Source organism: Crocodylus porosus, unplaced genomic scaffold, assembly GCF_001723895.1.
Source record: "Crocodylus porosus isolate Cpor-Errol unplaced genomic scaffold, CroPor_comp1, whole genome shotgun sequence".
Lineage (NCBI taxonomy): Eukaryota > Metazoa > Chordata > Crocodylia > Crocodylidae > Crocodylus > Crocodylus porosus.
The window spans coordinates 15784103-15808357 of record NW_017728918.1 but is presented as its reverse complement, the minus strand read 5'-3'; the positions used below and the strand labels follow the sequence as shown (position 1 = coordinate 15808357).

The 24255-nt window shown below is 44.0% G+C and overlaps 1 protein-coding gene across 1 annotated transcript in view; it reads right to left on the bottom strand.

Moving 5' to 3' along the window:
• The window catches only part of HS1BP3 (HCLS1 binding protein 3), an 86931-nt gene that overhangs the window by 20599 nt on the left and 42077 nt on the right, over nucleotides 1–24255 (bottom strand). The window contains exons 6-7 of the mRNA XM_019537344.1: nucleotides 3215–3369; nucleotides 2592–2727 (exon numbers count right to left, since the gene is read on the bottom strand). Coding sequence (XP_019392889.1) covers nucleotides 2592–2727; nucleotides 3215–3369 — 291 coding nt within the window. The remainder of the gene's footprint in view (nucleotides 1–2591; nucleotides 2728–3214; nucleotides 3370–24255) is intronic.

Genomic DNA, 24255 nt, shown 5'->3' with positions numbered 1-24255 from the left:
GTCAGGTATTCCTAGTCAGACTCTTACCTGGCAGAGCAAAGGGGCACTTGAACGTTGGGTCCTACCACTTGCCTCCTTAGCAGAAATGTTGGTGTCCCCTATTTGGAAACTGAAAATCCCTGATAAAAAAATCCCAAAGTCACTGCAAGACGCACATGCGTGCTTATGTGGACGTGCCCTGAGAAGCTTTTGCTCCAATGTGATGGCATCACCAATATTCCTACAAGCATAGGAGGGTTTGGACTTTTGAAGAAAGGACCAAAAAAGTCCAGAGATTTAGGGCCATGCTACTGCCTAGGCTTTTAAACACCAGCACTACCAGGGCACCACAGCTCCATATCTGGGGTATGTGTGAATAAAATCAGGAATTAGAGAGATCACAAAATTAGTCTGAATGCTATTTCAGTGATGAAGACTTTTGACCACTATTTAAAGAAGTCAGCATTTAATCCTTCTTTAATGCCTTTCACAAAATGCCCAAGCATAAGGTGAACTAGGGCATGGAGGGAAGCAGCATGGTTGTCCTAAAAAGCACTTCAAAGAATATGGATTTTTTAGTGTTCTAGGTTTCAGTTGCTCAACTTGAGAAAAGGGGCCTAATGTTCACATGTTCAAGGCACTTACAGCTGAAGTCAATGGGAGCTGCAGATGCACAGTCCATGCAGAGATGAACCACCAAAAGCCTTCAGTTGAGGTACCCATGATGAATGGCCAATTGCAAAAATTTGGATGGCTCCCAATTCTCTTTGGGCCTGGAGGAAGAGTTTCTATCAGAAGACGCCAGCAGAAACTGCCTTTTTCCCCCTCCATCGACCACATTTTGTCAAGTTCATAGTCAGTTCTCTTTTTCTCCACGTCCCATATATTTCCTGAAACTAGGTCCTCTTTTACTTCCCATCCTTTATCATATCCTTCCTTAGTCCTCCTATTTCTCCCAGTTTAGCTTCCCCATTCTCCTCTGCAAGGCAAACAGGTTTGTCAGTCCATAACCCCAGAAGGGCTAAGATTTCTCTACATAGCTAGAATTTCCAGTGCATTTTTTTCTGTTGGGCCTCAGCTTTATTTTCTGCTGCATTACACGTACTCATTTCCAGTTAGATGGTGATTGGCTACTTGAAGGCACTGTGATAATTTGAGTAAAAAAAACCTGGAACTTCACCATAACCTTCTCTCCTTGTTTTCATTATCTCCTACTTTGGCAGTTGGTCACTTGCTGCTGGCTATGAGGACCCTAGGGCTATATGAGAACACAGTTCAGCAGTTAGCAGACATTAGAAGCTTCTTTCCCTGTAACAAAGGAAGGAAAACTGGCTGCTTTTGTGTACATGAATATGAGAGATGGATGGACTTTCTCTGATGGGTAGCAGTTATGGCAGGGGTTGCACTAAATGTTCTTACTCATTTGAACAATCTGGGTCAAACATTTTATGCCTAGATTGCTCGCACAGGCTGAAGCAGACATACAAGACTGTAAGCGTGTGGATACTCACTCCCAATATTCTGCTTCAGTAAATCAAATTATGTCTTGCTACTTCGTGTCTGATAAACATCAGATGTATGGCCACTGTGTAATAAGAGATGGCATATAACTTAATTTAACTTCTGGTAAATTAAGTTGGGTATTTCTGCCCAATATGTTAGTACCAATGCATTTTGCATAAACAGTGACTGCAGACATACTAGTTCCAAGAGATTAAGCAGAATTTTTCTTTTCCATTTAGAACAGGTTATTAAAATACTGAAGACTTGGATGAGAGAAAGGATGGTACAACACCTAGCTTGGCCCTGACTGGGACTCAGAGGGCTCAAGTTCAACTCTTTGCTCTTTGCATCACTTCTCCATGTGATAATATGGGGATAATAGGGCAAAAAAATTCTCAGTCAAGAATGTTATGAAGATAAGTACATTCAATTATAAGATACACATATGAGTATGAATACAGAGAGCTATGAGGTCTGTACTGCGTTATTTTAGACAGGGGGAATGCTGAAAACTGTTTCCTACCCGTCATTCTGAAATATGGGCATTTTACCTTCATATACCACTGATCAAAATGTAAATGAATATTAGGGACAACATCAATAACTAAGTCCTTTATGACTGTATATACAGTGTAAATTATAAGCCAGCACATTCTAGCCACTTGAGCTCAAGTTGAGAGCCAAGAGCTCACAGATTCTGCCGGCTCCAAAAACTACATTCATCAAGACAGTTTCAGTTGGAAAGCAGAGATCGTATTTACTACCCTCCAGCTAACTGAAAACTATCTTCAAAGGCACCTTGGAAAAAGAAAAGGTGCCACAATTTGGCACTAGGTGTTAGGTATATAATAACGTAGGATCAGAAGTGATTTCCTGGGTAATCAAGTTCATTCCCTAGCAACCTCAGGGAGCTATTTTACAAAGTGTGATATTAGGGATATTTCTGTAATGGATTTCTAAGCTCTTAAATAAACTTCTTCCATTATTTAATATGAACATGAAAGCATTAACCCACTTCAGTACAGATCATTTTCAAAGCTTCAGTTAAAGTCTTGCTCAGGTAGGCCTGATGGAGACTACTACCATGGGGCTACGTGGTACACAAATACCTGAATAGCTCCTCCATGTCCTCATCAAGGCTGGTGCTTAATCTTTGCTCTTTCTGTCCACAGGCAGTTGGCAGCAGTAGTGAGTCACCAAGTTTAACAGTCCCACCAAGGTCTGGATCTTCAAATAACTTCAGGTCTAAAGAAGGAACCAGCAGAAAGCGTTAGTTACCTGCACATGACATAAAGCAACACCAACACAGATGCCAGCAAAGGAAGCCAGCCATGTATTGCATTGATTTTTATACAAAACTTCCATTTTAAAGTAAAAATCCACAAAGTGCAAGGATATAAATTGTTGACATATTGCACCTGCAGGGCCTCTAAATCTATTCCCTTCAGGAACTCAGGAATAGTTTGTACCCAAGCCTGCTTACATCTTGCTTTTCAACATAAGACAGACACCCATAAAAACTGTAAATCCAAGTTCCAACAGTATATGAATCCTGTAATTCAGGTCCTGCTGTTTTAAATCTCCAGCTGATTTTGCACCAGGTAAAAATCTGGCCTAAAACTGATGAGTCCGAATCAAAGTTAAACCAATCCATTTTAAATGCCCAAAAGTCATTTTTAAAACTTTAGGAAAAGCAATCCAACTCTACAGATCAGAGATAGAACTGATTTACTATCTTTGATTGATGAGTCCTTGGAACCGGTGGATGAAAAATCTTTTACTGGGCCAAACAGTCCTTCATCTGGATATATTTCCTCATCAAAAATGTTTAACTTGGGCCTGTCTTCCTTGGCTGGAGGAGGTGGGAGCTTCTTCAGTTTTTTAGATCTAAAAAAAGACAAGAACAAAATTCAGCTGCTATTGTGAAATAAGCACTCTCAAGGAACTGGAACTAAAAGCATTCTGTTTATAAAGCAGCATATTCACAATTACAATCTTTTCACATTTGGTTAAAATTGCTTTATTCTTTGCAGGATTTTCAATTTCGCAGGGAATAGCAGTAGAAACATCATCAATTCCAGTAGCTACCACTGGAACAGAGTAAAAAGAAATGGTTTGATAAGGAGCAGAGTGTAGGCCATCCAGTCTGTCCACTGATCAGCTTGGATATGATACAGGCACACATTAAATATACCAAATGTTTCAAAAGCCTCATTAAACCCTATTCCCTAGTAACAAGGCCCTAGGTTGGGGGCTGGGCTGCATACTGTGCATGCCCAGGGAAAACAGGAGACCTCACGAGTCCGAAGATGGATGTTGTACACAGGGGACCTCCTTCACAGCTTACTGCTCGTTTGGCTGAAGGGAAGGCAGACCTAGTGATTGCTAGGCCCTACATCACACTGACCACTGGAGAAAGTACCCCAGGTCATGAATTTTACTCAAACGCCTATGGCACCCAGGGCTCAATCAGAAGCATGGATGGGGACTGGAGCAGGGGTTGGGGGTGTTGCAGTGCGTGGGGCCTGGAACAACAAAGCCCTGTGCTGGCTGCACTGCCATGGTGAGGCGTCCCCGGATAGCCTGGCAGCAATGGGGGTGGTGGCAGCATGGAGCTGTGCCCCCCACTGCTGCCCAGTAGGCAGAGGGTGTGCAACCAGTGTGGGGCTCTCAGGGGAAAGGCAGCAGGGCAAGGAGCCCCAAGCCTGCAGCAGGCAGCCCATATCCATCCCCCTGCTCCACCTAGCTCTGTTTCGGCCAGGTGGGGGAGGGGGTGGTAAAGTGGGCATGTGTTGTGTCTGATGCCCATCTTGCTTGGGCCACCTGAGCCCAGAAGTCTTTCCTGCCCAAGTGTGGGGGGGAGACGGGGGAGCAATGATCTGTAAGGTCCCCTCCAGTCCCTGACATCTATGAAACTATAATTCCCCCTGCAAAGTGAGACCATGTATGATCCCTGACACTCCCTCCCCGCAGCTGCAATGTATGCCCTTGCAGACACCTCCATCCCCACAACCACACCACACAGGCATGGACCCCCATGCCGCCCCGTTCCCACCCTCGGCTCCACATGCCACTCACTACGTTGCCCCACCACTGGGAGGAGAGGTTGCTGTCACAGTGAGAGCATGATGGCGGCAGCAGTGGCTGGGCAGGAGCCCAAGGACTGCAGCATAACCCCTTGTGAGCTGTACGTGGCCAGTGGGCTATCAGTTGGACAAGCCTCTACCTTAGAGCATCACAGCATTTGCACACAATGTCCAGAACTGTGAACCCACAACCTTAACAGATGTGTGCTAACAAGTTGCCAGAGCAGGCCCAGTAGATGTCTCTCACAAGAGAAAAATCTCCTTTACCCACCCACTCAGGTTTCAACCTGTAGCCAGACCAATCGGCATCCAACGTGTCATTACCCTCCAAAGAAGAAGGGACCGAGCTCCATAACAACAGGTGCATGCCAAGCGTGTTAAAAGGCCCAGTAAAATACTAGTTGGATTACAGCCACACGCCGAGAGCAGAGTCCAATTACTTTATAAGAAGTTTATAAGAAACAAGGCAAAAGCCCGGGTGGTGCGTTACCACCGACAATTCAGTTCCTAGCAACAAGCACATAAGACCCACACGTAATGTTTAATCACAGCAGGCCCTGGAGACGCGTTGTGGTCAGCAGAACGGATGAGGAAGCGTTTGCTGAGCTCTTTATTCAGTCTGTGTTTTGATGCAGTGAGAAGGAGCCATAAAAGATGTACAAGAGGGAAGGGCAGGTGGTTACAACACAGGCCTGTGTAACCTGGTTTCAATTCCTGATCAGGTGTAACTCTAGGGTGGTACTGGGCAAGTCTCCTAGGACCAGGCTGTCTTTGTAGGCACCTAGGCTTCACACGGCACATGGCTGCCAATGGACGGGGTAAGTACTGACGATCCCTGCACAATGACAAGGCAGGACTCGGCTGATCCAGAGCTCCTGGTGCAGAGCAGGGGGGTGCCTACTGCTAGGTGACAAAATTGCGAGGCCCATGGATGTGCCTGAGGTTCAAACTATGGCTGCCAGTCACTTGGGTCCTGGAGCATCCAGGAGGAAGCACCAACATGCACGAATAACACCGAGTTCAGTACAAAGCACAGCACAGTCACTCCCACTGTGGACTACAAGTGGGGCTACAAGGATCACCCAGATAGTGGGGGACCCCTGTTTAGGCCCCCAAGGGGCAAGAAGGAAAGGGAACAAGGGGAAGCAGGTTTCTGTGGAGACAGCTAATGAGTCATGCTCCACCTGGGGCTGAATCAGCCCTCAGGCACCCAGCTGATGTGTCTGCCAGAGGTCAACTCTCCCTCAAAGAGAGGGAGCCTTGAGAGCAGCAGGCAGGTACCAGGAAGGGCTCTGCAAAAGTCTGCGAATGAACTTCTAGATGCCCCAAATCCCAGCATCTTGCCTTGACTCTTGGTCCCTGTTCTTCAACTCCTGGCAGCTTAGTCTGGCTTCCAGCCCTTGGCTTGTGCTAACTACAACGCTCAGCTCCTCACTCTAGGGCCTCTGTGGCTTCCTGATCCCAGTTTGAATTGCAGCTTCCTGATTCTGGATCCTGGACCTTTGCTCGTTTCTAGCAACGACTCTGGCTCCCTGACCCCAGCCCATTCCTGATCACATCTTTGGCCTCCAGATGCTGTCCTGACTAGACCTGGGCTCCTGATGCCTGGCCCTTATTGCCTCCATCCCAGCTGTGACAACAGCTCTTCCTTAGTAAGGGGGAAACCCTGGGTTCTCCTTCCTTCTTCCTGGACTGTTTATGCATTTTATACTAGATAGTCACTAGATATATGGCAGATATAGCCTGGAGAGCACAGATCAGAGTCCAGCACTCCTACCCTTCCTAAGAGTGCGCCCTACTCAAGAGGCTAGGAAATCATCCTGTCTCTTGTTTGTTCACCTTCTGCTCCTAGAACACTTGTATTTTTGGCTACCCCATGGTCTAGCCCCAACAGGAAGAGTTGGAGACTGCCCTCACCCAGACTATTTTATAGCTTAGTGGTTAGGGAAGTCTCCTCCGAGGTGGCAGATATAGGTTTAACCCCCCTGAACTAAGGCAAAACTCAAATCTGCCACTTCCTGGGTGAGTTCCGTAATCTCTAATACGCTATGATATAAAAGTGAGCCCTGACGCCATGCCCACCAGGTGTATTTTCAAGTGCCAGCAGCCACTGGTGCTCAGTTTTGTGGTGTCAGACGTGCTTCATGGGAATTTAACAGATTGAATCCCTTCAGGGATTTAGGTGCCACCCTAGCTCTGGTCCACACTGCAGCAGAGCTTAAGTGAGAGTTCGACACCTACCTGCTTGAACTCCATTGTGCCTGGCCACGCTCAGTAGCCTAAAGTCTAAGAACCTGAGAATCGTTTCAGGCAGAAATAGGTGCACTCAACGAAAGAGGTGCAATCTGGATTGCTTTTCTCAACTTTTGATGCCTAAATCCTACCCAAGTCCCATTTTGGTGCCTTACTTACTGGAATCCTTATAATCCCTAGAAATGTGCAGCTGTAGAATTGTAAGATTCAGAATGTGAACCTCTTACTCATGAAAGTGAGCAGTCCTTCATATAAGCTACTCACTGAAGATCACCGATGTAGAGGGAAATGACAGGAAGAAAGGACAAGCCAGAATATTAATGTCACCACAGAACTGAGTAAAAAAGAAAACAAAAAACAAAAAAAATCTTACTAATATTTCTGTTTAGTCTGGTGACCAAATCCTCCCGATTATATTTGCTCAGTTTTAGTTTTGCCAGGATCTATCATTAGCATCTTCAAAGCACTGGGCTGAAAGCACAGAAATCACAGGGCATGTTTTTTAAGCATTACCAGGAGAAAGTAGTTTTTTTCTGCTGTCAAGCTCCTTCTTCCTGCCCTTCTAAGGACACCAGTGACATAATCCCAAATGATTCATGTGTGCCTGTAATGTGGCTTACTTGGGGTCAGGCTCTTAACTCAGAAATGATTCCCACAGTTCTGTATTTAGCTGTACCAGTCTCTGCTGCTGCCACAAGAGCAATAGGGATATTATGGCATGGCAGCATCAAGAGCAAGTGTATTCATGAAGCTCTGCCACAAGGCTCCATCCTACAGAAGTGCAGAAGAAAGAGCCACCCACCAGTAGACTGCTTTGTTAATTATGGTCCATTAAGGTAAAGCAAGCTGAGGGGAAGGCAATGGAGTTCAGGGCAATAGGTAACAGAGACCCTGTGCCCAGCCCACACCATGAGGAATGAAGCCGCTGGTTGCAAGAATATTGTTCCACAAGAACCTCTAGAAGCATTTCTATATTTGGCCCCCATGGCTGCTTCTATTGTCTTCTTTGTGTGGTTCATCTCTACATTACATTCATAGTTTCATAGTTGTTAAGGGCTAGAAGGGACCTTACAGATCATCAGGTCCAACCCCCTGCACTTGGGCAGCAAAGACTGCTGGGATCAGATGACCCCAGCAAGGTAAGCGTTCAGACACTTTTTGAAGATCGCCAAGCTGGGTGACTGTACCATCTCTACGGGGAGCCTGTTCCAACCCTCAGCACTCGACCTGTAAAGAAGTTTTTCCTTATGTCTAGCCCGAAGCAATCCCCAATCAGCTTGTGCCTATTATTTCTTATCCTCCCCTGGGACCTTGGTAAACAGATGCTCCCCCAGGCCCTTGATACACCTATAGGTTGCCACCAAGTCCCCTCTCTTCTCCAGGCTGAACAATCCCAAGTCTTTTAGCCTCTCCTCATACTTTAGGCCTCTAATCATGCGTGTGGCCCTCCTTTGGACTCTCTCAAGCTTCTCCACTTACTTCCTGATGGGCAGCAGAAGTGGAGGCTGTTAGAGATCCAGCCTGTGGGGGGCTGCTTGGGGCCACTTGGGCCTCACAAGCCCCACAACCCCCGCTTCTGCCACACACTGGGGGGCTGGAGCCTGGAGGCAGTGGATCAGGAGCAAGGGGCACTGAGTTGGGGCTGGCTATTGATGTTTACAAATGGGTCCTGGTACAAAAAAGGTTGAAAACTGATGAACAAATAAATAATAAAGCTGCTTCCCTCCTGTCCCTCTTCCACGCCCCTTAACCCATGCTCTTGGAACCAGTGCCCCTCACCTTGTGCCGTTCCCCATTCCCACAACCTTCCCCCATCTCAGAACCAAGTTGACTTGTTATGCTACTGAAACACAGAATTAGAATGTGTATTTTGGAAAGAAAATGCTAAGGAAAAGTTTCAGAGTAGGATCTGAAATATTGCACTACAGATGAAATCTCAAATAATACCAATATGCATTTTTAAGCACAAACACATCTTTGTTTAGAAAATGGGCTTGAATTACAGCTGCACTATTAAAATTGCAGTAATAACGACACGTCTTTGGCAAACACACATTCCTGTAAAACAAAGACTCTATGCATTGGTTCATGCAGAAAACAAAAATGTCATCTGCTTTTTTTCTCTTTATTCCAGCTGTGTTCATTTTCCAAAGCTACGTGGTAACAACAGTCAAGACAGAGGAGGTCATTTTTATCTGCTTTGGGCAAGGGGTGCAGAATGGGAAATCTCAGCACTGCCTGACTGCTAAGCACAAAGCAACAGTGACAAGCTTTTGCTGTGGTGAAATCTCACCTCCAACAGCCAGCCCTTTCTTGCAGAAAACACTAAAGACACTGGAACAGAAGTGACAGCTAACAATGATTTAAATGGCTTTCAAGGATAAAAAAGCAAGGACATTTCTAATACATGGAATAAGTATCATAGATAAGAAACAACACTCAATGGGAAAATCAATTCTTTTCTGAGATCTCCAAAGCAGGCCAGTCCTGGATTAGAGTTCTAAAAATTCAACAGATGGGGAAAAAAACACAACAGTAAAGGCCAGATTTTCAGTTCCCATTTAGGAACCTAATTAAGCAGGCAGCACTTAGGAGCTGCTGCTGTTCTCAAGGGAAGCTACTGCCTGTTGAGATGTTTTAAAAATCTGGCTTTATTTTTTTTATGACATCATACTTCTATGTGACTGGAAAACACACAGATACCCTTTGACATGCAATAATTTGTAACTCTAACCATAAATATGAGTATTCCCACGAAAACTCTTTATCTAAATTCACAGTAAAACAGAGCAGCACAGAAAATTATTGCAGACCGCTGCAGTTTATCTCAAAGGAAGAAAGTCAGATAGGAAGTATGTTGCCATTTACTTTGATCTTCTAGACCAGTATAGATGATATAATCAGAAACAAAAGTAACCCTGGCAATGGTACAATTCCAATACAAGACAGGGACAGGAAAACTGGCAATGACAATGAAGAAAAGGCAGAAATATTCAATAAATATTTCTCTTTTGTGTCTGTGAAAAAGCAGGATGGCACACATGGAGCTTCTGCTGATAATGAAATATTTTCTATTCCAAAGGGAAAGGGATGATGTTAGACAGTAGCAGCTAAAAACAGATACTTTCAGATCAGCAGGACCAGAAGACTGCCCTCCAAGAATGCTAAAAGGAGCTCTCTGAGCTACTCGCATTATTGATTGAATTTCAGACTTCTGAATTCTGAGGAAGTGTCACAGGGCTGGAAAAAAGACAAACTAACATTGCGCTGATATTTAAAAAGGCTAAATTAATGGGATGGCAAAGTTTATTACTGGTCAGTTAACTTGACATTGATGGGTAAAATCACAGGAAGGCTGATACTAATGATATCAGCCTCTTCATTCTTTACTGACTGAATCCATTAATATCAATGGATATTAGTACAAGTAGTTTTATGGAAGACACATCATGTCACATCCACTGCATTGTTTTTAATGAGATTACAAGTTTGGTTGACAATTATAAGTTTAGTGACTGACACAAAGGTAGGCACAATGCATTTAAGAGCTCCATTTCTCTTTTTCAAGCCAGATAAGACAAGGAGACCAGAAGTCCCTGATCTACACTTTTGCGGGAAGAGGTGTGATGTTTTGACAAAGAGGCAGTCTTTCAATGGTCCTCGCTGGTGTGTGATAAGGGATTCGAGAGAACCTTGTATCCGTCCACACTGGCAGTGGCGTGAAAGTGGTGCCACTTCACTGGGAAGAGAGATACGAAAACTCCTTCTTGGCAGCCAGAAGCTGGTCTAGGTCTTAGAGGAAGCAGATTCAGGTCTTAGCCTGTGTCTGCTCTCCCTTTGTTCCCTGTCTTACCCAGGGGCAGGTGCTGTTTCCTCTGGGTGGTGAAGGAGGAGGAAAAGTAGGGAACGAAGATTCTTGAGGGATGCATATTCTGGAGTTACTGGTGATGAGTGTACTGCCTTTGGTACTACTATCATGTGAATGAAGCTGCTTCCTCAATCAGATCCCAGCTTAAACAGCACAGACCTCAAGCACAGACACAGTATTTGCGTGATAAGCATCTGGTTCAGGCCTTGGGACTTCAAATCATAAACCCCTGCACAGGGACAGCTTCTCATGCTGGGAAATCAGAGTGTGCCTAGTAGACAAATACCTGAACTATGCAGAAAAAAACCCACATAATACGAATGAGCGTAAGAACGACTTCTCTAATGAAATACAACCAATTAACATGTATGCATGATATGTCCTGGGCAACCCTGTGACCAAAGTCAATCAATCTGAAATGAAGAGAATGTAAAAAGTCCCACCCACCTGATGCATCTTTACTGTGGGCTATGGGGATTGTGAGAACCAGACACAGGAGGGGGAGAGGCTCCATGAATAAGGAATTCCTATTTTTCATAAGTGCACTGGGCACTTCCCTCTGTTCACGCACTTCTTATTAATTTCCCTTTGTGTGTCATATAAGGGTGCTAGAAGAAAGGGAGGAGAGGAATTTGAAATCCAAACGTGTGTATCTACCACACCAAAGTCAATACCTGACGCAGTGGTGACAATGATTTCTATTGCTTCTGAGAAGTAAGAATGAGAAATGGAAACAGCAGTCATTTGTGGTATGAATGGTTGGCTCCTTGAACAAAAAAATAGGGAACAGTAGATAAGACGTAGCTATTTCTGGCTCGAGCAGGATGGAATAATTTCCTAGAACTATTCAATCATAAAATTTTAATACAGAATTAACTAACGACCGCCTTATTCTCAAAAGTGCTGAGCACTCACAACTGTAGCAGGCATTGGCTGGCATTCAGCACCTCTGAAAATCAAACTCTAAATATGCTTTGCTATTCTTACGGAAAGTCACTGTTTGATCGTTCAAAACCTGTTTTGCAGAGGTTTAATTTCACGCTCCCTAATCATACAATGCACCTCATCTCCTCGCAGTCCCCAGCATCAGCCAGCATGTAGCCTATCGTATATGCTCGTCAGCCCTTCTGTTTCACGCTGTGCTCCCTAGCATAAGCGACACGATTCCCGCTGTGATGCTACTGTGACTGAATTTGCTGCTCAGTCCGTGCCATACCCACTGCATCCAAATGCAAAACAGATACAAGGGACATGGGAAAATCTCTAATTTTATCTGCCTATGAACAGAGATGCCTCCAAGGAACAAAAGGCAAATCTTTTCTTCTACATTGTGCCTTGCCCCTGCTCTAGCCCTAGAGTTTCCTTGGAAAATTAGAACTGAAGACATCCCTCTTTTTGGCCAGGTACAGACAAATTCCCGCTTCCATCTCCGGAAAGACCCCTGGCAAATTACAACGGATGCTACTGGCTAAAGATTTCCCTGACTTGCCCATCACATTGCATCTTAGTTTGTGATGTCAGACAACTGCACGTTACCAAGGCAGTGGCAATTTCCAGCAGCAACCTGACAGGATTTGGAAGTAAGCAATGCCATTTAACAAGTATACTGCCTTGACTACTTGATCCTGTGGCCCAGGATGCACCTGGTGGAAACTGGTCTTCAGCCAGCCTCAGTGAATTACTATTGCCCCTTCCTCACTGCTTAGAAGAGTCGATTAGTCCTTGTTTTTGTCTGCTGTGCCTGGAGACAAAATAAACCAATCATCACAGCATGGGAATGGCTCTATAGGAAAGAAAACAAGATAAGACATGGCACACTGGAGTGTCATAGGGACCAAGCAATGATGTGAATGTAGACAGGACACCACATACAACTGCTGTCCCTCTGTCCAGACCAGAGTTTACCCAAGCAATCTGTTTTTTTAAATGTACACTGAATCTATAGAAATATTTTATAGCAGATAAGATTTTTAAAAATTAAATAATACATGAGGTCCATCCAAGAGATAACTTGCAATGGGCAGCTGGTTGCAGGCATGGGCTTATAAGTATCAGAGAAGAAATGTCCTTCAAATGTTTAAAACTGAGGAAATGCAGAGATAAACAGGCACTTCTCAAGCCAGGCACCCCACTTCCTAAAGGCTGGGCACTGCCTCCGCAAGGGCAGATATCTTCCTTTGAGCAAAAGGACTGCAATAGCTAACTCAACTCGCTGTTTTCTAACTAGATTTGGATATGCACACTTCCAACGCCATGACTGCTCAGTGCACAAACCTTTACATGCAACAGTGACATCTGGTGAATTAGTCACAAGGATAACTCATCACTTTGGTTTTATTAGCTCACTGAACCCTGACATGAGTCCAACTGATTTCTACACAAAACACTCTGATTAAATCATCATCCCTTAAAACAGCTATTTCCAAATAAAAACCACACAAGAATTTGCTCCTGACAATCAGCTGACTTAAAAGATACAGACCTAAGATGTCCATCACACCTGTCAAGACAAGCAATGCTCACAAACCATGGACTATTCTTCAATAAAGCCTAACCAATCAACAATTCTGCAAAATGGCACAATTTTCTGTTTTTGCCATGAATGCAAGTAAGAGCGCAAAGCAAAAATCTTTGACGGACTATTTTACTCCTTCATAATTCTGTAATTCTTAGATAGTAAGCATTTGGAAATGTACTGAGAAAATATACATTAAGCAGTGATCTGGATAATCATGCAATTCTCATACAGTGCACTAGGGCATACACTTGGAATTACTGGAATATATTAAGGCTGTGCAAAATTTCTCCAGGTGTTTCGTTTCAAAAGTGTTCTGATGTATTTTGAGCTCGAAACAGCAAAATCAAAACAAAACAAAAGCCGTGAAAATGAAACAAGGGCACTGCAGATATGTGTGCAAAATGACAGCATGGCAAGTGATACAAGTTTTGCTTTGAACAATTTGAGGTGCAGTTTCACAAAAATCCCTGCACCTATCTCCTTGAAACTCGCAAGGGGCTACCGTCCCTGCAATTTTCATCCGAATCAGGCTAGACATGACAGTTACAGGCATTTTAGTGATTCCCCATTATAGCCTATGGCCGAATCACCGAAATCGTGTCAAAACTCCAAAACAGATTCAGACAAATCCAAATGGAACAGTGATCCGAAACACCAGAACCAATCACCGTCCCTCTGAAACCAAAACCGAATTGAAACATAGCCATTTTGCAAAGCCCTAGTAAGCCTCACTGTACATCCCCCAACAACAGACTTCAAATGCCAGTGCCCCAAATTGTACTGTGATACTGCAGTGTTTCAATCACCAATGCTGCCATTTTCAGACTGGTCTCCTTTTTTCCTTCAAGTTAGCCTATCCTTGAGATTTGCTCCACTAGTGAAAGTGAAAGATCAATATTACATCCTTAGAAAGGACAAGAGAGATGAAAGAATGCAAAAAGCACCTTTCAAACAGAATCACACTATTAAACCGGCATGATTTAATCATCCTTACACATATGGCCTCGGGCATTGTCACACTAAACTTTTGGGATCCCTGCCTCTTTGTGTGAGGCAGCAACATGCTCAGACACACACCACAACTCTGCAAATGCTTTCACCTAGATCAGAAGCACTTTGCGAGAATTTCTCTTTACATCAGTACTACTGGAAACTAGGGCTGTGTGTAGACGAAACAAGGAGCATGCGTGCACAACACCTTAAAGCAACTTAAATGCTTTTGCACCGCTTCAATGGTGTTGGTGTTTGCACACATCAGTGGCATATTGCACAGTAATTCCTGCCACTGTAGCAAATTTGGCAGCGTAATACATCTTCTATGACTTGGGGCACAGCTAACTAAAACTCCTCCAAGGAATTTTAGTTTGCTGCCCTAAAAGCCGAAAAGTGAAGCACCAGGCTCCATGCAGCTCAGGGGCTCTGCAGGAAGCCCATATAGGCAGCCTGGCAGCAGCCTGGGAAGGCTGGCTCTGCCCAGGAAAAAAAAAAAAAAGGCAGCTAACCTGATATGTTTTTTTTCCCTCCTGGAGCCTGCCTGCCTGCCTGAGTTGTGCAGGGGCCTGGTGCTTCCCTCTGCAGCTGCAGTGCCTCCCAGGACCTGAGTCAGATAGCTGCAGGAGAGTGCTGCTGGGGGAGTGGGTGTGCTACTGCTGAGGAGGAAAACACCAGCCCCCCAACACAGGACCGCTCTACCCACCGGCAGCTCTCCCTCTGCTCCCCGCCACCAGAGAGACAGGTAAGTGCATGGGGATGTGCATGACACATTTACTTGGCCCTAAATTGAAGCGGTGTTTTTAAAAACATGCTGCTTCAATGTAGGGCCTCTGTTTCATCTACACATGCCCTAGCTTCCTCCCACTGCCATATGAATGCACCTACCTGGCTGCTGGTTCAGGAGGCAGTGCACATCTCTGAGCATGCAGCTACCTGGCAAAACAATGGTAAGCTTGCAGAGCAGCACTGAGATAAGTTCCCTGTACAATGTATGGAGAGAGGTTGATGCATACAAATGAAATTCATAACTGGCAGCATGCTCAGCAGGGGAACACCAGAGGCAGCCAACAGGAAATGGGGGAAAGGGATGCATCTGGGATTCACAGCTCCCAGCTCTCTCCTAAACTTGGGCACTGAAATGATTCCTTTGGGTATTTACAGATGGCTCATTTTTCTTTCAAGATACGGCAGTGGTGGTAGCAGCTGGTGCTGCCCATAGGGTTGCCAGCCCTCCAGAATTGCCTTGGCATCTCCAGGAATTAGATATAAATCTCCAGGAGACTGCTGAGAGTCACCCAGAAGATAAATTATAGGGCATTCATTAAAATAAATACTAAAATGTTGAATCTGATTTATACAGTAGTCCAGTGGGTTTTTAAAATTTAATAGCCAGGTGCACTTGCCTTCCTATGCACCATAATTAATGTCATTGATGAAACCTCCTAGAATAGGTTCAAACAGATTTGACAACCCTAGCTGTCCCCTTTCATGTAATAGCCTTGTACTTAGTATGATCACCCAGGAAGTGGGATACCTGGGTTTCTGAGCCTCTGCAGCCTAAAGGGGTTCTAACTTGCATCTCCCAACTCCTAGGAGAGTGCCTTGAACACTTGGCTATGGACTAGGCCTGGCGGAAGGGACAGTCCCCACTCTTCCTAGTGCAGATGTGTTCCTGCTCTTCTAAACCTACTTTTGAACAAAAACAGCTGCTATGCTTTGTGTTGGACTCAGTACTGTTGCTGTGGGTCTAGTGGACTGGACCTTTAGGAGATTTAGACACAGGGAATGTCTATACATATACTCTGGGGTGGGGGAGAGAAGGGGTGGGTGCTGTAGTTAGAGTGGCTCCAGGAGCTGCTTTAATTAAAGCGTCTGCAGGATCATACGTATTCAGCATCCTGTGCTTCAAAATGGTGGAGGGGTCACTTGAACTAAAGCTCATTTGACAAGTTTTCGTTCAAGTGCCCCCACCATCATTTTGAAGCTCTGGGGCTCTGAATAGACATGACACAGAGGCTGCTGGAGCGTGTTAATTAGCATGCTCCAGCAGACTTCATTAATCAAGTCTGCTCTGTTGTGCACTAATTAGCATGTGTTGGACCAGATGTCCGGCACATGTATAGGTGCCCAGAGATGCCAGCTTGCAAATCCCTAATGGCCTTCAGCATGAGGTAGATTCCAAGATGCTCACTCAGCTAAGATGGAGGAAACCCTCAGCATGCACAGAGGCAAGAACTCAAGATTCCTAAATAATTTTGCTGAAGAAAATTTAAACTGCCTATGAACTCTCTGGTACTTACATGACTAGGCAGAGATTTTGTGATGTGCATTATTGGACTTCAGCATCTAAATTCCATCTAAACAGTACTCCTCCTCAAACCCTAATCTTTTAACCTACTAAGCAATGCACAAAATATTCCCATTTGTCTAGGCACTTGACTCCCAGCTTCTCTATAGACTCTTGTGTGGTTGTAGATAGGTCAGTATTTTTGTCTTTCCAATTATTCACCTGTAAAACAGCAACAGTATGATTTACTTCCCAGAGATGTTGTGTGTGCTTCAAGCACAAAGAGGCATTAATACTTTACAATTCAGACTAGTGCTTTTCAGCTGAAGTCAGTGAGACTGTCAAGTGCCTATAAAATAGAGAAGCCTTAGGCCTATTTATCTACTGAATAGGGATAACACTGCCACAGGCAGCACGAATTTGATGGACAACTTTAAGGACAACCCACTGCCCAATCAGCTCTTGATCCCTCCATTACTGAAAATGCAACCTGCCATGATGCCTCATGACAGTAGAGTCAACACCAAGCACTTTCCTGAGACCCCTAGCTCCTTTTTGAATAGTAATGAGCATCTCTCAGTGCACCTGGGCTATGGGCCTGGGTATGACTGTAAACTGCATCTGACTGGAGGGCCCAGTAGCAATGTGGTGGGACTACTTGTGATGAAGTAGCTCCTATTAAATACCACAATGTTGCAATCTCCAGATTAAGGTGGCTCAAAAACCTGCCCCCCACTGTTTTATGGGTACATTGGTTGGAGAAAGGCTAAGGGACACTGCCCTGACAGAACTGCACCCTGGCTTACGCACTAGGCAGTCAGCAGCAGTTCTTGTCTGTTGTTCTCTGGCAGAAGCTACAACCAGGAGACACTGAACATCTGGGCTTGGTCTGGCCCTTGGATTCTGTCTCCATGGTGGGGGGGATAGGTCTTGGGCAGCCTCCACTCCTCCATAGCCTTGCCAAGGCATACATGTTGAAGGTCTTGATGTGATGGTCACAGGACCCCATACAAGTGGATTCATCAGACACCTGATTAGACCTCTTATGTGTACACCATGATCCAGAGGCTTGACTGTTGCCTACCTGGGTTAGCTGCAAACAAATGGCAAACATACATTGTAGGCTATACAGCTCTTTAATTAATGCCCTGAGCCTTCTCATCTTTCAAATTCTCGCTGGTTTTAACAGCCCTTCTACCACCATAGTGTAGAAATCTGAGTTGTAAAAAGTTCCACTTTAGAAACATAAAGGTCAGGTTTTGTTCCAGAGCTCACAATGGCTGCTTGCAAACATTAAAAAAAAACACCAAAAAACTGCTTTACCAGAAGAAGCAGCACATTGCTTCAACCTGGCTCTGCAGTGTCTGTATAGATCACTTTATTGGGGCTTTTATCAGCTATTAGATACAAGCGCCAAAAACTGGGTTCAAGTAATGTGCACTGCCTCTTCTGGGCATGTATTGGGCTCGGCACATGAGCACACGGAGTTTAAAGTATCAGGTTTTGGATTGGTTTTTTTTAAACATCTGCAAGCAACCAAAAAGTTTGGTTTCACACCTCAGGTAAGAAGAGATGCTGATTATATATTACTGTTCTACCTCTTTTTCACTGCACACTCTAATTTCTAGATTTTTTTTCCAGGGAGACAATAACCATTGCTGGATCAGATAGCCCCCAGTGACACTTGTTATTCCAGCAGTCCCTTTAAGACTATAGACAGATGATCCCAGCTAGTTCTCCAACTATTGCTCTGTATCTCTAGAGAATTATTACTTTCTACAATATGACTTAAAGATTGCAACACAGCTGGGTGATTTATTATAGGATCTTCTCCTTGCTACTACATAGCTTGCTGATGATGAGATGCTGTCTTTCACCACAGGTTCCTTCCTCCTCCTTCCTTTAGGAGGGGGTGAGTGCAGTCTAAAGATGTGAGGGGTGTATCAGGGCACATGTGAGTATGGGATGTGGATAGTACAAGTCTCAATCATTCAAATCACAAACAAACAGTTTAAGGCTTTGGCCCTGCTAAGTGCTCTGCATTGCAGAGTAAGGTGAAAAGAAGGAAAAGCCTCTATATGAGCACAGGGGACTGTCCAGAAAGAAGGGTTTTCCAGAACAAGCTGCCATTAACTCATTGTGAGAACAGGGCCAGTCATTTGATCTTTCAGTGCCTCTTTTTACCTATCCATAAAACAGAAAACAGGCCATACCCTAGTTCAACAAAGGTCCATAACAGTCAGCTTTACACAAGTGGATAATGTGAACCTTTAAATCTTGTCTATCATAACCACAGGGATATTGTAAATTAACTTTAGTTTGGTGAGCATGGGAGAAAAGACAACTGGAGCAGAAACTGTATTAACTTATTCACCTCACTTTAATAAACTAACCTTGTTGTGATAAAAAGCTTCTTGATAACAAGAAGAGGAATAGATACTAAAAATAAGTCTCCAATATGTTACACTTCAGCTTCCAGTTGTTACTCTTGTCCTGTAACTCATTTAAGGTAAAGGATTTTAACAATAATTTCAGAATCTAGGCCTGCAAAATGAAGTGTTTTTGATCAATTAAATATCAAACTCCTCCAGATAAATGTAAATGCTTATTTCTACCAGTTTACTTAAGTGCTAGAATATCTGCTGTCCTCAATCTTTAGTGTTTTTATTTTCACACACTCTTGTGATGGAGGGATGTATCGTTCTTCCCATTTTACAGATGGGGAGCTGTGGCTCAGGGAAGCTAAGTGACTTACCAAAGGTTGGAAAGGAGGTCTTTGGAGCAAAGAATTGAAACCAATTTCCCAAAATCCTTGAGCACCCAGTGGGTCACGTTTCCTTTCCCTAAGGATATTAACGTTCTGGGACAGGGATGGTCCTTCTTGTTACTACAGCTCTCAGCACAATGGCAAGCTGACCTCTGATCATCACTGCAGTACTAATAAAAACAGGCTGAGGGTCAGATTCAACTGACTTTGAGGTAAATGGGAAGGCTCAGTAGGAGACAGACTTAGACTATGAGCTCCTAACAAAATCCATATTTGCTTTTATTGCATTCAAAGGACAGGAGAGAACCTGAAGTTCCTCTGCCCATAGCCCAGATGAGAGGCATTTGATGGCTCAGACAGCTGCAGGAACAAGAACTTCTAGCACAGGATCATTTCGTGTTAGTACAGCCCAAGCCAGAAGTACAGCCAAGCAGCAAACCTGTCACAGAGGTGAAAAATGGGAGCACTTAAGCAGATGGGTTTGGGTAATGTTGTAAGGTTGTTTCGAGGTCAAGAGGCAGCACTGTGCATTTAATGAAGCTTTCAAGAATCTCTCCGTAAACACAATTCTAGGGAGAAATATTTCCAGTTTCAATAAAGCGGGGCAGAGCATGGTTATAGAAATCTGCTGCCTCCCCTTGCTCCAACTAATTCTGATACCATGTTGGGCTAAACACAGAGCAGCGACACAAAGCGGCAGGGAAGGCAGCACAGTAGAAAAGACTGATAGACTGAAAGACAGAGTAGAAAAGACTGATTTGCTTTTAGCAAATGATTTGAGCTTGTGCAGGCTGATGCAGTGAACCAAGTTGCAACAAGTATTGCATCCCAGCCAAGAGTTAATTGAACATTATAATAAAAGCCCTGGAATCCCTCTGGGAACTTTCTGGTTTTTCCTGTGAGTGTTTCCGAGATGTCCTAAACTATCAGAAAGACATATGGCAGAGCCTGCTGTTACACAAGCACATGTACACTCCCTCTCCCACCCTGCAATAGGCCTTGATCTTCTGAACGTGTTTTGTCTGAGGCCATCTATTGAGACCAGAAGCATAAGAACATAGCTGGGCACCTGGGGCAGCTTCCACACACAGGGGTAGCAGCAATTTCCAGTGATCATGTGGCTGCAGTACATGTGACTGCAGATCATGATCATGTGGCTGTAGCAACAGCTGTTTTTTTCCCGGTCTATCACCATCAATGCTCAGGGCAGTTCCCCTTGTTACTTTGCTCTAGTCATGCCATTGATCGAGACTCCTGCAATGCCAGCTGTGACAAAGGTAATTTTTAACACATTTGATGGGCTGGCCCAGGAGTTTTGAAAGGGCAAAAGATGATTGGAGGACTTGGGATTCCCTTTCCTCACCAATCTGGTAATGATTTGGCCCAGGGGTTTTGAAGGGGTAAATGATGATTGGAGGACTTGGGATTCCCTTTCCGCACCAATCAGGCCCCAGAGACTCACCCCCACTTCCCCCCCCGTGTCCCCTGATTGGCCCCTTGGGTCACCTGGAGGGGGATAAAAGGGGCAGCGTGGGCTAACTCAGGAGAGACCAGTGAGGGACAAGAAGGAAGGAGCTTCACAGACCTGGCAAGAGTTGAGCCAGTGGGGTAGGAGTAGTGCCCCGAAAGAGCAGGACCTGTAGGTAGCAGTTGTACCCTCAGCAGCGTAGCATGTGGCTGGCAGGAGAGGCTTCCCATTGGGCTCCAGGATCCCCTGGGAGAGGCTGCAGCTAGCAGGAGAGGCTTCTCTCCACTCCAACAAGGATCTGAGCAGTGACCTGAGAGGTTCCCAGCTCTGCCTCCAGCTCCTCCAATCGGCGGCTGGACAGCTCAATGTGAGGCCAGGCTCCGAGAAGGTCAAGACCCCTAGCAGGCTGGAGCAGTGCCACCAGTGGTGGCTTTGTGGCAGTGTTCCTGACTGCCATATGGGAGAGCTGGGTTCAAGTTCCAGCTAAGATGAGCGAGCTAACAAGAAACAAATCTTCTTGCAGTGGAAAGGGGATATTATGTTTTTCCTCCCTTTCTTCCCCTCCAGGTACCAAGGCCCTATGTTTCCTTGTCATCTGACATTTTGCGCCTTTTTTTATATTTCACCAACCTGTATTGTTTGTTCTGCTGTTTGTGTTTTATATCTTGTTAACCCTGTTTTTTTTGTCAGTGATTGTAAGAGTCTAACCTTTGTTGAATCCTGCCCCCTTGGGGCATTGTAGTGTCCACTATACCCTCTGATTTATGCCTGTTATGTTCCCAGTATTAAAAGGTATATGGTTAAGTCCCCATTAGTGGTCTGGCTCTGCTCTATAGGGGGAAGAGAGTCCCTACATGTCCCACAGTGCTTATGCACCTGCTTTGATCCCTTCAGTTGGAGAGGGGTTACCTCTTGGAGTACTGCCAGGTTACACACGCATCTATCTGGATCTGGATTAAGGACATATGTTCATTCCAGATGTCCCAGGGGTGGATTCAGGGGAGCAGGTATGTAGTTGTGCCCATTGTTTTTATCCCAGCTCCACCCAACTTTAAAACCAACTGCCTTGAGAAGGCTGCAGCATTTCTATTCATACAGTCAACTGATTTCATTGCTTATTATAATGCACCTGATTCCTGCTAATCTCTCTTCACTTCACAAATACTAATGCTCTCTTCTTTAAATGGTCCTTGTGTTCTATTACCTAAGTTATCCTTCCTTCTGCAATGTTGATGTCTGTTAGCTACTCCTGGTAATCTCTCTCTCTCTCCTGCAGATTGTTTTCAGTCCTAGCTAGAAACCTTAACTCGGGTATGGAAAGCATTTGATGCACTGTCGAGATGCTCAAGAAGGCCATATTTTGTTTTATGAATCTGAATATGACTTGTACATCTAACTATAATGACTACAGGACTAATTAAACAATATTTTTGACTATTTTTGCCTAGTATGTTAGGTTTAAAAAACATAATCTAGCAAATTAGTGTATATTCTAATAAAATTATATTTGTTCTTGCTTTGATTTTAAACTGAATAATATATCCCTAGGCAACAGTAAATTTTCTAGTTTCTTTTAGGAAAAGAGAAAACATCTTCTGAAGAAAAATCTCTCTTGTGTTGTATATGATGATGTACCATACCACCTGCTTTTTCAAAATCCTAGATCTACCCATGTATAGATAGACAGACAAACAGATATAGAGAGAAGCTCCAAGTTATACCTAAAATTGAAACCTTATCTAAAGCCCACTGCAGGTCATGAAATAATTCCCACTAACCATCTCAATTCAATGCTGTTGTCCTGTATGCCTTCCATAAATGTTCTGGCAAGAATTAACTCAGCCTTACAAACACCCTTGCAAATTAGGATTTAACTGTCTTTTATTAACAGAGATCACCATGAGATGGTCATTGATTGGCTTAGCTAATGTCACACAAAATCTGTGACACATCCAGGAAGAGCTCTGCCATTTTCCAGTATCAAACCTTACCCAAAATGCCATTCTAAACACCATGTTCCCAAATCTCATCAATCCAAATACCACAAGACAATGTTGGCAGGAGAATCTAATCTCCAACTGCCTTAATTTGCACTAGCTAATAACTGTATAGTTACAATGGAGACTTCATTGCCTCTGGCAAGGTTTCATTTTCTGTGGCCAGTTCTTTTGCCCTTTGAAATAGGGTACAGAGATCTGCAGTAGGTAAATAAAACAGAATAAGAACAAGAAGTAGTTTAACAAGGAGGCAGGACTGGAGAGCTCAGATGGATGTACGGGGATATAGGATTTGGCATCCTGATTTAAACGGAAGGCATAGTCAGTGAGTTCCACAAGCAGGCTTCTCCCAAAGCAAATGATTCATTTCAACTCATTAAACAGAAAAACAACAGGCAACTGAAATTCATCTCTCATTAGCAGTTTGTCTCATCTGCAAATAGTTCCCTGGATCCGTTGATTAAAGATTTCCTGTGCCTGGTGAAGACATCAAGCTAATCAGTGAGGTAATGCTTTTTTATTCTAATTGAGGCCTTGAGTCATCCCATTATTCTAAAGCCCATGAAACAACCTGCATTTAAATCAGTCTAATTACATCATGCTTGGCATTCATGCCAGAGCTGGAATATAAAAGGACACTTTGGATTATGTTGTGTTGAAAATTTACCCTGCATGGCTTTTAAGACTCTGCTGTGTTCTACCTTTCTACCTCACTTCTTGTGAAATAAACCCCAGGACAGAAAATGAAAAACAGAAAGGTACACTGAGAACCAGGGTTAGGAAATTATTTAAAAGCCACTGTGAACCAGCAACAACATCACTTTGTGACAGTTCACTTACGTTAATTGGCTCTCTGCAAGCTGTCTACGAACAGAAAGCATGTGGCAAGTTTTATTGTTTTAAAATATTGCAACCAAGGAACTGAGGTCCATTAGGAATCCCCATGGCAACCTTCTCAAAAGCAGAGGTACCCACCCAAGTGAGCAGGCTGAATTGCAACTTGGACGCTTACAGTACACCTACTAGCCTGCTTCCTGAATTCCCACTCACTGTCCCCAGCTGTAATACAGCTCTTGAAGTGCTGTTGTCAGGTATTAAAGAAAAGCTGTGTTTTACCCCACAGGTGGCTACATTTGTATTCTGCATTAAGACGTTGAGCTATGTGGTATGCAGTTTAAACCTCTATGGTATAGGTAATCCTTTGGGATGAGAGAGGCTATACTATTTATAAGCTCTATTAAATATATTCAATGGCCTAATCAGAAAAAAAAATGAAGCACACTAAAAATAATTATCCAAATACTTTCCCAAAGGAGCTTAATGTTACAAACTTAAATTACATGTATTGGAATTGCTCTATCCAGCCACAGAATGCACTTACCATATAAGTAAAACACAGCAACTGCTTCACAACACAAAGCAAAACTACATCCCAGACTGGGAAAACAGCCATTAGGATTTTTTTTAACATCAGCTTAACTTCATAGTTTCATAGTTGGTAGGATCAGAAGGGACCTGAGCAGATCATTGAGTCCG